This window comes from Marmota marmota, unplaced genomic scaffold (assembly GCF_001458135.2).
Source record: "Marmota marmota marmota unplaced genomic scaffold, marMar, whole genome shotgun sequence".
Classification (NCBI taxonomy): domain Eukaryota; kingdom Metazoa; phylum Chordata; class Mammalia; order Rodentia; family Sciuridae; genus Marmota; species Marmota marmota.
The window spans coordinates 1,573,253-1,591,075 of NW_026000283.1; the positions used below are offsets into that span (position 1 = coordinate 1,573,253).

Consider the following 17,823-nt stretch of genomic DNA (forward strand, 5'->3'; position numbering starts at 1 on the left):
TCGGAGACTACTTCATGATGCAGGCTAGGAACACAAGGGCAACGGATCCCACATTCCCATTCTCCCAACCAGCACTTTCACACACTGATGTGCTGGGAAGCCCAAGGAGAACCACAGCCCTGCAGGTTGAGCTCCCTTCTGAATCATCAAATAAAGAGTCAATTTGGTTGAGTTTAACACTAAGTGTCAGGTATGCTACAGTCTCAGAACATGGGTACTCTATTATCAGACACACAGTCATCTGAGCTGGCAGCATTGATGCCATCACCTTGCCCACATTAAGGCTATGGGAAACCAAGCTGTGGATTGCTTAAAGACCCTAGCGGCTCCACAGCTATGGCAACCATATGTCCCCGCTTTTCCAAGAATCTCAATTGCAAATATTCTGTCTGGCTGTCCCCAGAAACCACAAGAATGTTCCAGGGATTCTAATAGTTCATCAGTCCTACAGATTATCGCTTATACACAGAACAGTATCCAAAGGCTTCAGGGAGTAAATCCAGATTTGGGGTTCTGGAGATTCACACATTTGATGGACCTACTACAGACCGAGAGGTCCATGTACTCCAGTTTGAACAAAAGTTATGTTCAACATGGGCTGGAGGGTCACGTGGGCACTTGTCACATGTTATCTTGCCTACACTCCACTGCTCATTTGCCAGGTCCTCATCTCCTTCTGGAGAGCTCCACCTTCCCTGAGAGGCAGGCTAGAGGTTGCCAGGATCCTGGCACTTGGTCCCTACAGATCTCTCAGACACTTACCCGCGGGACACTGACACTTGGAGGTTGTAGCAAGGGAGAAGAGGCTTGTCTGAGAGCTCAAACATGAAATCATCCTCTTCCAAATCATCTCCCTCTTGGTCAGCACTCCCAGGAGGATTATGCAGGAGGTCACAGGCAAATCCGTCTTTTTGCTCTGTATGGAGAGTACATGGGAATTAGAACTTGGCTATATGTACGAAACCAAAGACAAAAAAATGCCAGTCAAAGAGGCATAAAGGGGATGATTAGCAGATAAACGACAAGGCCACAGGTCCCTGGCTGGGATCAAGGTTTATTGAACCCATGGCTCACATTCTTGGGAGAGCACGTGAAAGTTCTATTCCCCTAAAAAAGTATTTTGTGGCAGAGATTCATTATATTCCTCCACCTGCTGATTGGAAAAGGCAAGGTGATGTGAAGGATGAGCTTCCCAGCTGTTGGAGATTGAGGCCTGAAGATGCTATCCTCAGTCAAGAGCAGGCTAAAAACACCTGCTCTTCTCTGGCTGCAGCTTTCCCAAGCTGCTTTACTGCCTGATCCCTAAAGCCTGGGGGCTCAGATGGTTCCCTTTCCAGCCACATGTTTGGGTGTGGCTGACTGAATTCCATCCCAATCTTCTCCTGCCCAGCTTCTCTCAAGCTTAGAGATAGTCAGTTCCCTTAATCTTCAGCCCTTGGCCCAATAGGCAAATGCTAAATGACCAGCACAAAGATGTACTGATCTTCCAAGAGAGGAAAGCTTGAACCAGAAGACTAAGGCTCAGAAGACAGCAGCTATCTCAAAAACTAGAGTGCATCATCAGGGGAGGGGAGGGAGGGAATGATAGCTGCCAGATGAGGATTTGGGTCCCTGTTGAGTAATACCAAAAAAAGTGTCGAGGCTCACAAGGGGTGGGGGGTGGCTTCTGGGAGAGTTAAGACAAAGCAAGGGAGGAGAAAGGGACCTTGGGAGAGAGAATTTTTAAAGTACTCAGGGTGGGGAGTAGTAGAGGGCCAAGGAAGGATGGCTTTGTCCAGATGAGTTTTACATCTTCTCATTCCGGCAAATGAGGTCACGGTCTAGTGGTGGAGGGATTATGGTCTGGATTGAAATGGACTGTAAGCTACTAACAGGTGAGGAAGGACCTCCACATGGCAATTCCCATCTTTGAAAAGAATCAGTGAAACCCAAACCAAGTCCCACGTCTCTAAACCATAGATGAGGGTAGAACTCTTTCCACCTAAAGCTTACCCAACACAGAACTGCTGTAAAAATCCCAGGATACACCAGGATCACCTTCTGCCCGGCCCTGAAGATCTGAGAGGTGATCTGATGAAAGAAGAGAAGGCCGTGAGACAAGGAGGACAGGCTGGAGAAGGCAACTCGAGGAATGTCCATGAATATGGGGTTGGGGCAATGGGAAGGAAGGAAGGATCACAAGAGAGGCAGGAGTGACCAGACAGCGATCTGCTTCTTGTTCCCAGTCAGAGACTGCAAACCAGCAGCCAGGACCCCAATCTAACCCACTGACCACCTGAGATTTGGCCTAGTATTTAAAATGCAACCCCTAGCACCTTAAAACTGGGAATTTCCCTTAAAAATATGGATTTCTAATTTTTGTGGAAAAAAAATTGAGAGGATCTGGCAACACTGCATCCACATTCCTGCATGTCAACAGTTGGCTGGAGGGAGCTGCGACATGTGCGGGCTTCAGTCCCCACCCAGCCTTTTCCCTCTTTTACACATCAGCCTGAAGGCATGTAGTTTTGGGACCCCTGCTTCAAATGGTATAGGTTATTCCTCTGCAGGCAGAATCCTACAGCAATCCCAGGATTTTCCTTCCCTGCTGGTTCCAATGTTAACATATCCAATCAGGATGTCTCCACTTTAAAGTAAGTGGCTGTGGGTAGAGCTCAGTAGTAAAGCGTATGCTTAGCATGTGAGAGGCCCTGAGTTCCATAGCCAGCTCCAAAAATAATAAAAAAAAGTAAGATGAGCATAATTCCTTCTGTTTTTGTCTTTGAAATACATGGGAGAAAAGACGATATTTATCCTCAAAAACACCTTTTGCTTCCACTCATAAGTATATACACCCAAAAGAATTACAAACAGGTGTTCAGGCTGGGGATATAGCTCAGTTGGCAGAGTGCTTGCTTTGCATGCACAAGGCCCTGGGTCCAATCCCCGGCAACACACACACACACACACACACACACACACAACAGGTATTCAAACAAAAACTTATCCACAAATGTTCATAAGAGCTCTACTCATAATAGAAAAAGGTGGATGGGAAGCTGAGAGAGGAGGATTCCAAGTTTGAGGGGTTCAATCCCCAATACAAAAAAAAAAAAAAAGGAAAGAAAGAAAGAAAAGAAAAAAGGTTTGGAAGCAGCTCAAATGGCCATCCACTGGATGGATAAACAAAATGGAGTATATTCATACAGTGGAACAGTATTTAGCCATAAAAGGAATAAGTATTGATGGGTGCTACGTGAAATAAAAGAAAAAAAATAACTCATACAGGAAAAAAAAATTCATACATGCTATGACCTGGATGAACCTTGGAAATACGATAATAAGTAAAAGAAGTCAGTCACAAAGGCCACATTTATAAGATTCTGCTTATACGACATGTTCAGGGTAGGCAAATCCATAGAGATAGAAAGCAGTTTGGTGGTTGCCAGGGGCTGGGGAAAGGGGCAGATGGGCAGTCACTGCTAATGGGGATGGGGTTTCCCTTTGGAATAATGAAAATTTTCTGAAACTAGATAGTGGTGATGATTGTACAACATCATGAGTGTGTTTACTGTCACTCGATTTTATACTTTAAAATGACTAAAACAGTAAATGTTATGTTATGTGTATTTTACCACAATAAAAACTTTTAAAACCACTTTTGTTTCCTGGCTCTAAAGACAGACTCAGATCACTCTTAGTAACCTCCTTGTTTCCTGGTTAGGCACCAACTAGTGGAATTGTTTCACCTCTTGGTTCCACCTGAACAAAAAGCAGGACCACAGCTTTTATGACAAATTCAACTGTGCCATCTGTGGATGCATGACCCCGCAGTTATCAATATGCCAACCAATACAACTGGCAAGCTGATTTATCTATATGTAGTTGCCACCAGCCCTCAAGCAACACCTGGGCAACAGGACAGGAGAGAGTCCAAAGGGCACAGGTGAGGTGAGGGCGTCACCTGCAAACCAAATCTCAGGAGGAAGTTGGCAACCATTCTTAAAAGGAATGGAACTCATTTCCCCCCATAGAAAGCACCTCCACCACCAGATGCACCTTCCTTCTGGGTCATCTTAGCATCCTATTAACTGCTACCCATTTTTAGGCATCTTCTAAGAAACAAAGGGATTCCTCCAGTAGGAGGGCATCCAGAGAGAAACTTTCAAAGCAGTGGTTGAGCAACCAGAGTGGGAAACCTTCAGTCATGAACATTAGATCTTTGGTGTTTCAGGAAAAAACTTGGAGGTTGCACTGTCAGCTTCTGTGCTCTTTACTCTGTGCCACTTGAGAATTGGAAGCAGTTTCTTCCAGAAGCATCTGTCAGGTAGGTAGGAGTCTACTCTGGGCCTAGCCCTGTGCTTGGTGTCATGGAAGATAAAGGAATGAGAATGTAAGTCTCAAAAAGACAGGGTGTCTATTGGTCTTGTTCATTATTACCCAAACTGTACCTAAGCCCAGTTCCTGGCACATAAGAGCTTAATATGAGGGGAATCACTATAAGGTGAGACTATAAAGTGCTTGCTCAACCAGCATGCCAAAACAGATGCACTCCTGCTGGTTGCCCCCTCCTCCCACAAGAGGTCACACAAGGATTCCATCAGAGCAGCCCAAGCTCACCACATTCCTGGGGCTCCTCTCTAGGGACTGTCTTCAGAGCCCCCGGCACATTCCTCTAATTCTCTGCACTGCCTGCAAATCTTTGTCATGTGCAGGTGAACCTGCCCTTCTGAGACAGACAAAAGTTAACTGGCCTGAGCAAAGATGGAACAGGCCTATGAGTGGCACACAGGAGGAGCTCCAGGACCTGCTCAAAGGTACAGCTTCAATACGCATTCCATAGATGTTCACATACAATCAGAATGAAGTGAACTTCCTTTTCCTTGATCCTCCCTACACCTACTGCAAAGCACAACTTTCAGTTCTTTCCTCTTATCCTTTCCTTGAAAAAGTTCCCTGGGCCCAGCAGTCCCCCTCTCCTATGTATATAATCAAAAAATATGGAAAATGGATAGTAAAACACATACTTGTATCTGTATGATCATAGCAGCACTGTTGACAATAGTTAAAAAACAAAAGGTGCACACTAGCAGGGCACGGTGGTGCACACTTATAATCCCAGCCGCTCAGAAGGTTGAAGCAGGAGGATCACAAGTTCAAAGCTAGCCTCAGAAACTTAACAAGGCCCTAAGCAACTCACTGAGACCCTGTCTGTAAATAAAATACAAAAAAAGGCTGGGGATGTGGCTCAGTGGTTAAGTGCCCCTGGGTTCAATCCCTAGTACCAAAAAAAAATAAGGTGTACACTGCCCAAAAGTCCACCAGTAGATAAAGGGAAAAGCACAATGGAATATATACACGCAGTGAAACATTACTCAGCATAAAAAGAATAAAGGACTGAGACATGCTAACACGAAGAGACCTTGAAATCAGTGTACTCAAGAAAGAACCCAGACATGAAAGCCCCAGATTGTATGATTCCATTCATAACAAAATTTCTAGAAAAGGTAAATCTGTAGAGACAGAATGCAGATTAATGGTTGCTAGGGGTGGGTAGGAAGGGGAAATGAAAGCAACTACTTCATGGGTTCAGGGCTTCATTTGGGGGTAACAAAAATGTTTTGGAACTAGATAGAGGTAGTGGTGGCAAAATATATTAAATGCAGTAAATACTACTGGATTGTTCACTTAAATTATTAATTTCACATTACAAGGAGTTTTACCTCGATGTGTGTTTTTTTTTTTAAAGCACCCTCAGAGCTTCATTCCAAGAGTAGACCCTCTCACCTCCATGTGAGCAGCAGCCTGCAGAGTTTCTCTGTTTCCTAGGGTTCCATAAACCCCTCCCCTTCTCTACCAGCTAAGTCACCAGCTGAGGGACATGAAAGGATTGAAAAAACAAAAAGCAAGCCGTCTTCAACATGGGGTCATACGGCAGAGGTCTCTAGAAAGAAAAACAAAACCCTGTGATTCAGTGACCTCAAGTGGTAAATTGCTAACCCTTCCATCAGTGGAAGGAAAAGCAGTCCTGGCACTGCCTTGGATGCCCTGACCAAGCTGTGGCAACTCTCTCTGACTCCAACGTTCCTTCCCACAGAGGAGGAAAAAAACATGTCTGTTTTCCTTCTGCTCGCTTGGATATTACTCTTTTCTTCAAAGGGTCAAAGGTAAATCAGTCACAGGCCTGCCTGTAATTTGGTTCATGGGGGAAGCCTTCCAAAGGCCTTTTGGGGGGGTTTGGACAGCTTGATACTCCAAACCCAAAAATTAGGTAGATAGTGTTTACTGTCTGGCTTCTAGTACCCAGCACAGCACCCAAAATCTAATAGGTGCTCAATATATGAATGGGACAGGGAGGGAGTGCCATTTGGTCCTTCATGATCTCACAGGAAATGAGCCTCACCTCAAATCAACCCAATATAAGAAAATCCACATTTACAACCCAGATGAATTACCAGCATCTTCTGCTTTACAAAAGGATTCATTACAGGATGCCTGTAAATGGTGACATTCTGCTGCATACATAGAAGATTTAAATCACAGACAAGTCTTTCAGAACAGGGCCCTTGCACAAAGCAAGGGAAGCTGTACAGGAGGCATGACCCTGATGCTCGGGCCCCCTTGACCACTAGCAGAAAATAGAGCCCTTTGTGCCCTACAGGGATTCACCTTCATTTTTGTCCAGTGAGACCTCCATTGCGGGGAGGAGAATGATGATAATCTATAAAGTCTGGTCAGGCAAACACTTGGGAATGAAAAGAAAAAAAAATCCCCGAAAACAAAATAGTTTCTAAAATACCTCAAAAATACCTCAGCCAGATAGGCAAGGTGAAAACAACAACAACAAAGTCCATGAAAATGTATCCAGGTGGGGGGGCAGGGAAGGAATGCTTCCCTAACCTCCAACCTACTGCTTCCCGCAGTCACTATCCAGTTACTCCAGTGGTTTCTGGAGAACTGGTGGGGAGGAGTCCAGAGATGAAAAAAGAAAGCGAAAAATACCCAGATCAAAGCATTGAAAGAGCCCCTGATGTTGGTTGCACAACATCATGAATGTCCTAAATGCTACTGAATTATTCACTTTAAAAGGTCACATTAGGTGAATTTCACCTGATATTTTAAAAAAGCCACTGAGTATTGTCCTTTCACCTTCTCTCTACCAAATAGCCTTTGGGGCCAAGTTCCCCCACCCTTCCTGGGGGAAGCCTGTTGACTCCTGCCAGTGCTTGCCTCCCTGAGGCTGAGGTCCTAACCTGACTTGCTAGAACTTTTCCTAACAGGCTGATAGAGCTCAGTCTTTGCATGGAGAAGTGGTGACCTAATCTCTAAACCTGCATAGCTCCTGACCTCCATTATTAAGCCACCTTGTGCCTATGAATTGAGAAATGTTGTTAACATTTGAAAGAAGGTGCTCAGCCTGAATAGGGTAGAAGTACCAGTTTTAAGAAAAGTCTTCCCAGTCAGGCATGGTGACCCATGCTTGTAATCTCAGGCCTGGGAGGCTGATGCAGGAGTATCACAAGTTCAAGGCCAGCCTCAGCCACTTAGAGAGATCCTGCCTCAAATTAAAAAGGGTGGAGGATGTAGCTCTGTGAAAACACCTCAGGGTTAAATCCCTGGTACTATTCCCCCAGCAAAAAACAAAATTCTTCTCTGGATTTTGCAACATGAATGGGCATTTGAGTTAGTTTAAGGAGATGTCAAAAGACTGATTAGGAGTTGGTATGAGTTGACAGTAAGAGGAAGAAGGGGAAAGAGAGGTTGGGGATATAGCTCAGTGGGTAGAGTACTTACCCAGCCCTGGGTTCAAGGCCCTAGGTTCAAGCTCCAGTACAGCAAAAAAATGAGTGGGAAAGGTGTTTATTTCTAATTTTTTTAAGTACCTAAAAAGTATTTAAAATGGTCTCAACATTCAAACTCTTTGGGGGGTTTTAGAAAAAAAGAGTTCCTCTGCTTACTAAGGTGGTCAGAGATAGCTTTACTTAGACCCAGAGAGTTCTGAGACCCTCAGGGAGATTTCTAGCCTGGAGAGGCCCTTGCATTGACCAGTTTATGAAAGAGTTTCACACTGCCTTTATCATATTGAGATGTTCAGGATGTTCATCTGTGCCCCATTTTCCTGGGAATCCAGTGGAGTACAGATAACACATGTATATCTGAGAGAGAATGCATGTGTGCCTGGTATGTAAGAGGGGGCCACAAAGAGCACATCCCTAGCGACTAAAGGGAATGATGGTTATCACTGGCCCAGGACAAACGGCTGAATGGAAATCCAGAAGTTGCTCTATCCCTTAAGAACAGAGGTTTGAGGAGACAGAGCTAGGGGAAGAAAAATGGAAAAGGCAGCCCTCTTGCCTCCCGGGCTGAGGTTCAGTCAGGCTGGGAGGACTGAGGCCTAGATTCCAAGGTTCAGGCCAGGATCTGAGTGGAGGGGGGCTAGGCAGAAATCAAAATCTCCATCAGCAGTCTTCCATCACCCTCGCTTTAATCCCCAGCTTCCACCAGTCTAAAGGCAGTGCGCCCCACCTGTTTTTCCTTTCATCAGAAACTTCAGCTCAGGTTCACTGAGTTAACCTCTGTTTAATAGACAAATAGGCCATGATTGGGAACCCAGAATTGTATCTCTGGCAGGTAGGGTTTGGGGCCGGGGTTCGGGAATAAGTAGATCCAAAGTCCAGGTAAGAGAGGGGTGAGAGGTCTTAGGTTAGTTGGTTCCTGGTCCAAGAGTTTCTACTGCAAACACTGAAGTCTCTAACCAGGTTCAGAGATAAAATTTTCAGCAGCTCTGTTACTCAGGCAGTCTGAAGTAACAGCCAAGTGTCAAAGCTATGATGTCACTAAGAGGTGGGGTTCTGTATTACAACGTCAAATCTAATGAGATTCCTACTGAACATATATAAGCTAGGTGCCACCTTTCCCCTCTTCCCCCTGCCCAACTCAGTAGAGCTATCTACCTGCAGACTAACAGCTGCTACCCACTATGGAGAAAATAAGTGCACGCTGGCTTGTGGTCCTTACCATGGGCCTGGACACAAGTCACTTTTCCATAAGGGACAGGTGAGGGTGGAAGAGATGAAATGGAGAGAAGGGGGATTACATCACAGTAACCACTGGTAAGAGCTGTGAGGAATAAAGCTTCAGGGAGGGTCCCAGGGGTTTCACTTTGATCACAAAGAGAAATTGCAAAAACAATAGCAACATGCTAAGCATCACTTCTTTGCCACTGACATCCTATTCACAGCACAGATCAACACATTTTGCCCCCAACCAAATCTACTAGCAGAGCTGCTGTCCCTCAAAGAGGTCTACACCAGATACCTAGTGAAATGGGTCCCCATGGGCTTCCAGGATCCTGAAGAGGTTGAAATGTGGACGCATACAGCAAGTGGCTTTTTATTTTAAAGTAGCTAGAGATTTCTAAGAAGCTGAAAAAAACATGTGAAGTAGGAAGGTGCTCCTCATAGGTAGCTGTTTGGGATGGAGGAGGATAAAAAAGATCCCCTGACAGGTTCAGGAGTCAGAGGTCAGAGGATACTGGCTGCAAATCTCGGCCACACTTACCACTCAGAAAGCGTTTCATGGTGTCGCTGCTGGCCAGCTTCATGGCTGTCTGACCCGAGTAGGTGGCCAATGTGGGATCAGCCCCATAGGACAGCAAGAGCCACATGGTTTCCAAGTTGTCATTGACCACTGCATCATGAACTGGCCTGTGGAGGTGATATGGGGTGAGGAAAACAGGGTCCAAGTGGGAACTATGAGCTTTAAGCTTCAGGCTACTTCATCAGAGAAAAAAAATGAGATGGCCCTAGGATAACTCCAGTGGAACATGACTAAGCTCCAGGGAGGGAGACCACCTCTGACCTGTAACCCCCCCATACCTCCTTCTCTCTCTGTGTTTCTTTCTCTACCCTCCCCTTACTCTCTTTACCTCAGCCCCCCCACCCCCACATCTTGGGATAGTCCCTAGGGCACAATGAGGTGCCACTAGTAGCTCAGAAGAGAATGGGTCCCTGATGAAGGTTAAAATTAAAACAGATACAGGGGTTAAGACCTGAAGAACCCAGGTGACTGCCCAAGAGCAGGGATGGGCAGAGCAGCTCCACACTCCAGCCAGTGGCCAAATGGAAGCTGCAACTTTTGGTCTGGATCCCCCTACTTGTCATGCAGCTGAGGTTTATTTTACCTAGGAAGTAGGTCCTCTGGTAGAATAGAGGAGAATGTAAGTTTCTCTAAGATGTAGCAAGTATGTATTTTTTTTAAAGTGGGTAGGAAGCAAATTATAGTCAGGCTTGGTGGTGTACACTTGTAATCCCAGCAACTTGGGAGGCTGAGGTAGGAGGATTGCAAGTTTGAGGCCAGCCTAGGCAACTCAGCAAGGCCCTATCTCAAAATAAAATTTAAGGGCTGGGTTGTAGCTCAGTGGTAAAGTGCTTGCCTCGCACACATGAGGCCCTGGGTTCTATCCTCAGGACCACATAAAAATAAATAAATAAATAAAAATAAAGATAGTATGTCCATCTACAACTAAAAAATATTTTTAAAAAATTAAAATGGAGGACTGGGGGTGTGGGTCAGTGGTAGAGACCCTGGCATTCAATTCCCAGAACCACAGAAAAAACCAAATTAGAAAAATCAAATCTAGAATCTTAATCTAAGGTCAGCCTCCCATTAGTTCCTAAGGCCCCAGATTCTGCCTGAGACAGGGCCCCACCAGGATGAAATGAAGGAAGGCTTAGTGATCTTCCTGGTAAGAGCTGCATGAGATGGGATGAACCTTGGAAAATCTTAGCCTCCCCTTAGTAAACAGAGTGGACTGGTCATCCAGGAATTCATCCTGCTCTAAACTGGTTCCCTCTTCAGTCTACAAAAAATTTTCCAAAAGGCTTCCTGGAAAGGGCTCTCTGCAACTCGCTGCTTGGTGTGCTACAAATGTCCAGGCTGGGGCAAGTTCTTTTCATGGAGGGGCTAAGCTGGAGATGGGGCTTGGCCTCAGAGAAGGAGAAACTTTCTTGCCTTGTGCCATCCTGTGCACTACAATTCACATTGGCACCATGCTCCAGCAGGATGTTCAGGATGTCAGTCCAGCCCCGGGAACAGGCCTCGTGCAGGGCTGTATAGCCAGCATTATCGCGGTGATTGACATCCTCACTGTCCTTCTGGAGGCAGTACAGAACAACGTCCTGTGGGGATAGGGATAGCTCCATGAACAAAGAGAGGTCAAATTCTCAGAATCATACCAGTTAGACTTGAAGCCCCCCCAATATGTCTCAAAATCTTTCTTCAAAGAAGTCAGTTCTAGCCAGGCATGGTGGTTCATGCCTGTAATCCCAGTGACTTGGGAGGCTAAGGCAGAAGGATCACAAGTTCAAGGTTAGCCTATGCTTAGGGCCTCACTCAGCAATTGAATGAGGCTTTAAGCAACTTAGTGAGATCCTGTCTCAAAATTAAAAATAAAAAGGGTTTGGGGGTGTAGCTCAGTGGTAAAGTGCCCCTGGATTCAATCCCTAATACCAAAAAGAGAAGTCAGTCCTGAGCCACCAGTCACCAAGACCCCAGCTCTAGGCCATTTCCTTGGCAGTGGAGAGGCATTTTCTTATGATAAATAGCACTCATCTAGGTAGTTGTCACTGGGGTAAGGTCCTCAGAGGGGCTCCCCTGCCCACGCAGAGCTCATACTCCCAGACCTGGACTCCCTGAGCTTTGTGAGCCAGCTCCAGTCCAGGGAAATGATGAGACGTGGTAGTGAGCACAGCTTTTGGTGGTAATTCAAGAACTGGGAAGGAAGAATTGTTTTAAGTGCCATCCTTGGATGCTGGGCTCAGCAGGAACAATGTTCCTGCCAGTTCCAGCCCTCCCCTCAAGTCAGGATTTTTCCAAGCATAATTCAGTCATTCATCTATACCTTAATGGTTAACTTCCTTGGGCTTAGCAGACAGGACCAGAGGGGAACTCCAGTAACTTGAAGCACCCTAGCTGGGATGGATGAGGCCTTGGGTAAAGGGCTCAGTAGATACTGACTGACTGACTGACTTTCAGAACAAGGTACTTGCCATCAGCCCTCTTTGGGGCACTAGGAGATGGGAATCTTAGCCCGTCTGCCTGATACCTCAGAGGCTAGCTGGCCAGAGTGAATGTGCGTGTGCCTGTGTTGGGGGGGTGCTGCCACCTGTCCTCAGAAACTGGCCTCCTGCCATCCTTACCATACATATGTTCGCTTCCAGACCATTCCTTTCCTTCTAATCCTGACAGGCTGCCCTGACCTCTGCTTCTGCAGTGATGGCCTGTTTACTGGTTTTGCCTCCCACACATGCACACAAGAAAATAACTTTGAGGGCCAGATGTGGGCTACCATGCCTGAAATCCCAGCAATTTGGGAGGCTGGGGCAGGAAGATCCCAAATTCCAGGCTAACCTTGGCAACTTCTGCTGAGGCAGAAGGATTCCAAGTTCAAAGCCAGCCTTAGCAACTTAGTAAGACCTGTCTTCATATAATAAGAAGAAAAAGGACTGGTTATGTACTCAGTGTTAAAGTGTCCTTGGGTTCAATCCCCAGTACCAAAAGAAAAAAAAAGATGGCCATGGGAAGGAGCCACTATCAAGTCTTAACAACTCAGCTTTCCTGTGCTGACCAGCCTGGCTGGGAGTGGCAGTCTTGAAAGGAATAGAAACTTGAAAAGAAGGCATGCTATTTGGGCATGTTGGCACATGCCTGTAATCTCAGTGATTAGGGAGGCTGAGGCAGGAGGATTGCAAGTTCAGAGCAAGTTTCAGCAATTTTGCAAGGCCCTAAGCAAAGAAGTGAGATCTTGTCTCTAAATGAAAAATAAAAACAAGAGAGGACGTGGCTCAGTGGTTAAGTGTCCTTGGATTCAATCCCAGTACCAAATAAATAAATAAATAAACAAATAAATAAAGGGCTGGGAACATGGCTCAGTGGTTAAGTGCCCCTGGGTTAAATCCCCAGTACCAAAAGAAAAAAAAAGATGGCCATGGGAAGGAGCCACTATCAAGTCTTAACAACTCAGCTTTCCTGTGCTGACCAGCCTGGCTGGGAGTGGCAGTCTTGAAAGGAATAGAAACTTGAAAAGAAGGCATGCTATTTGGGCATGTTGGCACATGCCTGTAATCTCAGTGATTAGGGAGGCTGAGGCAGGAGGATTGCAAGTTCAGAGCAAGTTTCAGCAATTTTGCAAGGCCCTAAGCAAAGAAGTGAGATCTTGTCTCTAAATGAAAAATAAAAACAAGAGAGGACGTGGCTCAGTGGTTAAGTGTCCTTGGATTCAATCCCAGTACCAAATAAATAAATAAATAAACAAATAAATAAAGGGCTGGGAACATGGCTCAGTGGTTAAGTGCCCCTGGGTTAAATCCCCAGTACCAAAAAAAAAAAAAAAAAAAAAAAAAGGCATGCTATGTAATCCAGCAACTCTACTGCTAGGAGAAAATTCTGAGGAAATCATCAGGGCAAAAATACATGGTAAAGACAGAAATGTGTGACAACATAATTTAATCATGGTAAATGAAGCAGTCTTCTAACCCTACCCTGGCACTTGGAAATCAAAAGATCTTGGTTTGAATTTTGACATATATATTCACAGTATTGAGTGATCTTGAACACATCATTTAACACTGCTAAGCCTCGATCTTCTCATCTGTAAAATGAGGATGATAAAGTCTATCTCCATAGGCTTACTATAATCAAAACTCTTATTAACATGACAAAAGGGGTGTTCAATAAATGCCAGCTGCCTTTCCTGCCTACTTTCCAATGTATGGGGAAGTAGTACAAGGTGAGGTTAGCTCAACTCTGTCCCTCAAGCATGCTCCTGACCCTTCTACCAGAAGCCAAAATTAGTGGAAGGTGCAGAGGAGATGAAGAGTGAGCAATAACCACCCCTGGTCCTCTCTGAGGGTGGGAGCTACCACAGAGGGAAATTCAAGACGAAGTGAAAATCCCAAAATCCCCATCCTGGCCTAGGAATGCAGTGGGTGATATTGTGTTACCATTTCAATTGCATTTATCCCAAACGGACATTCAAATAAGCGTGCATTCCCACACACTGAGATCAGACAAAGGCAGCCCCACAGGCCATGTGGGCAGTAGAGGGAGGCCAGCTGGGACTCAAGCCGAAGAGGAGCCAGTGACAAGACACTCCCTCAACAGAGGCCCAGGCCAGTGTCATGTGTGGCCACAGGGGAGCTGGCTCACCTTATAGCCGAGACGTGCTGCCCGCTGCAGGAGGGTCTCACCAGCATTTTTGTTCACAATGAGCCGCCGTGCCTCTGGGGGGATCTGCCGAGTTGTAGGTGACTCTGAGGCCTCCTCTGGGCCGGCACTTCGGGACTTAGAGGGTGTACATGGTTCAGTGGGCTTCACTGGGGTGGGAGATTTGGGAGATCGTGTCTTCTGTTGGCTCCAACGACCTTTACCCTGGAAAGCAGAGGTGCAGCCCTGGGTCAGGCCAGGCAACCAATCTCATCCATCATGGCCATGCCACTTGGTTGCCAAGGCCATCTCACCTCATCAGTGTTTCATGTGGTGCTTTGCTGAAAGTACCCCAAGTGGCCGTAAGACCACTGCCAACTTTGAGGCTAGAGGTTGAGCAGGTCACACTAGCCATGTGGAGCATTTGTTAGATCACCATGGCTTCCTGTGCACTCCCACCATGGGTTGGGGAGTGAAGAGAATCAAATCTTCAGCCCCATAAGCCATGGAATGATAATGGGTTTGGGAAAGTGGGGGTACAGGGTATCCCAGCTTCTCTCAAGCACTCTGCAGGCCTTTGTTACCTGCCTCAATGTCCCCTCATGTGGTCTGCATGAGCCACGTCTATAAGTAATGAGGGCAAAGTGAAGCAGAGACAGCTGTCATTTAAATAGTCACACTTCTTAATGCTTTTACTCTTATTGCAAAAATCTCCCCCCAACTCCCACCTCACAGGCTTTTCCCATCTTTCACCACACCCAGCCCCCAGATCATACTCAGGCCCACCTGAGGTGCGGGAACAAGCTGAGGCTTGGGAACAAGACAGTGCTGAGTTTAAAGCTTGCCTCTGCTACCCACTACCTGTAACACCTGCGGCCTGGTCCAACCCCTCTGAGCCTTTCGCCCTTGCAGGGTCTGTGAGATAATGAACTACTACCAAGGCTGCACCGCAATGAACAGGGAAGGAATTTACAAAATGTTAGTAGAGTCCTGTCCTCACAAGAGGCACCTGGGTGCCTCCCCCCTGCCACCGCTATTTTGAACTGAAATGTCTGTGCAGGTTCACATGCATGTTCCTACCATGGCATACTGGTAGGAACATTGGTTTATGGGGGCAAGTAACTTATTTCTTTAATTCAGGGGTCTTTGGAGCAGAAGGAACTGTACTCGAGGAGCTATATACTTAGGCAATGAGATGTAAGAGCCTCTTCTGTCTGGACCTAGGTTAGATGGTGTGATTTTAAACTTGGGAGTTGATGCCATAGTTGGATGAGACTTGGGAAGGGTAAATATACTTGGGAGTGATGTGAATCATTGAAAGCCAGAGGGAAGACTGTGGCAGCTACCCTCCAAAATGGCTCTTGAGGATCCTCCCCACCCCGTGACATTCATTATTTTGTGTAACCTCCTCCTCCAATGGATAGGGCTGACCTGTATAATCAGAAGGAGACTGAAGAAAGGACCATGTATCACTTCCAAGGCCAGGTCCTGAAAGACATTGTGGCTTCTGCCTTGTTTTCTTTTGGATCACTCACTGTGTGGAGAAAGCCAGCTGCCCCATATCATGAGAATATTCAAACAGCCTTTTGGGGAGACCCATGGAGCAAGGAAGGGAGGCCTCCTGCCAACAACCATAATCAACTTGCCAACCATGTGAGCCAGCTACCCCAAAAGCAGATCTTCTGGTCCGAGTCAAGCCTTCAAATGAATATAGCCGTGGCTGACACCTTGACTACAACCTCATGAGACCCCAATCCAGACCCAGTTAAGCTGCCGCTTAATCTCCTAAACCCCAGAGACTGTATGAGACAATATATGCTTATTGTTGTATTAATCCACTACATTTTAGAGTGATTAGTTACACCACAATAGAGTTAATATATATACTTATCCAAATCCCTCAGAGCATTAAGATTTCACTTAAATCCTATATACTCTACACTATTCTACAACACCTCTGATCCCACTCCTTCTTTCTCTGCACATCTGGAGCAGAGAAAGAATCACAGACTGATGTCTGATGTCTCACTTTCTTATTTCTTTCCAATGTTTATGTTTTTTGGTGGTGGTGGTGGTGGGGTTTCTGTGGATTGAACCAGGGTGCTCCATCCCCAGCCTTTTATATATTTTTTTAAATTTTTCAGATAGGGTTTCACTAAATTGCTGAGGGTCTTGTTAAACTGCTAAGGCTGGTCTCAAACTTGCAATCCTCCTGCTACAGCGTCCCAATCTCCTGGGATTACAGGCGTGCACCACCATGACTGGTTGGTGTCATTGTTTTTAGCATTTTATGGGTAAGTCTTGATTTCCTCTGCTAAGATTTAAAAAAAAAAAAAAAAAACTTTTTTGAGACAGGGTTTTACCATGTTGCCAAAGCTAGCCTCTAACTCCTAGGCTCAAGAGATCCTCCTGCCTCAGCCTCTGCAGTAAGCTACCAGGCTAGGTCTTAAGCTCCTTGGGGGCAGGGTTTATACTGTCACCTTCTATTTAGTTTCTTAAAGCACTGGACTCAGAACTCAGGGTCATCCCTGAGTCCAACAGATAGGTATTGTGTGAGCCATGTATAGAGCCTTGGGTGGCCAAACCTAGGAAGACAAAGTTAGAAAAGGAGAAGTAGCAGAGAAAAGATGAGGGGTCAGGGCATTTATTTCCTCTGGTAAATCCCAAGATCAAGAGAAGCCCAGTCTTCATCCCAAAAGGGCAGAGGTACAATCCCTAGCAGAAAGACACCAACTATGAGGGTATAATGTTGCTTTATTGCCAGGAGAATGGGGCATTTAACGGCAGGACTGGAGGATGCTGGGTAAAGTACCAGGTTTTCACTAAGCCAAGCCAGAAGCCAAAGGGTGACTCTCTTTCTGGGGGCCAGAGCTGCCAGAGAGCAGGAGGGAGGCTGCCTGAAAGAGGGAGGAGCAAGAACAAGTAGGGGGACCCCTCCCCCTCTCCAATTCCCCCTGGCTCAGAGCCCTTGTGGGAAGAAGCCCTTGGCCAATGCCCTGCTTTAGTGCTGCAGAAGCGTCCCCCTCCCTCCCCCGCCTTGCTTTCCACTACAAAGCCCATGCCATGGGGGCAACCAGAGCAGGTGGTGGGGACTGGGAGAAAAAGAAAGGCGGGAGAGAGAAAGGGAGGCCCTGAGGAGGGACAAAACCCTCTCTAGGAGAATATTTCAACAGACACACTGCCAGGCAGAACAACCAGACAGAAGCATCAGAGTGTGGGGCTGGTTACCTTTGTGTGGGACTGGGCCATCTGAGTGTCTGGGGCAGAACAGGGGAAGGGGAGGGGGAAGCAAGAGATAGGGACGCCCACCTTTTGCCAGAGCTGCTCGGGGCTGCAGTGTTTCCTGCCTACTATCCCCCTCCCCCTGTATCTCCAGGATACAGATAGAAGCCACCCATTCAGAGTCTGTGAGGCACATGGAACCACTGGGGCTGCAGAGGTAGACAGGCCTGCTCCAAGTCCCAACTCTGGCCCTCTGGACCACTGAGTGACCATGAAATGAATCCCTCACCTTCCCTCAGTTTCCTCACTATAAAATGAAGATAATATAAGTACCTAAGTCTCCAAGATCCACCACAGGAATTAAGAGCAATAACATGAATGAAGCATTTAGCACAGACCGGGGATTCCTTGCTCTTC

General features: G+C 46.3%; 1 protein-coding gene across 2 annotated transcripts in view; it reads right to left on the reverse strand.

Moving 5' to 3' along the window:
• Window positions 1–244: 244 nt before the first annotated feature.
• The window catches only part of Bcorl1 (BCL6 corepressor like 1), a 41,748-nt gene continuing 24,169 nt past the window's right edge, over window positions 245–17,823 (reverse strand). Inside the window, exons 8-12 of one of the 2 annotated variants that reach the window (XM_048797144.1) lie at window positions 14,188–14,409; window positions 10,993–11,159; window positions 9,541–9,686; window positions 1,993–2,070; window positions 245–916 (exon numbers count right to left, since the gene is read on the reverse strand). In XM_048797144.1, the coding sequence (XP_048653101.1) occupies window positions 759–916; window positions 1,993–2,070; window positions 9,541–9,686; window positions 10,993–11,159; window positions 14,188–14,409 (771 nt within the window). In that variant the 3' untranslated portion in view covers window positions 245–758. The remainder of the gene's footprint in view (window positions 917–1,992; window positions 2,071–9,540; window positions 9,687–10,992; window positions 11,160–14,187; window positions 14,410–17,823) is intronic. The other variant, XM_015498490.2, reaches the window with a different exon arrangement.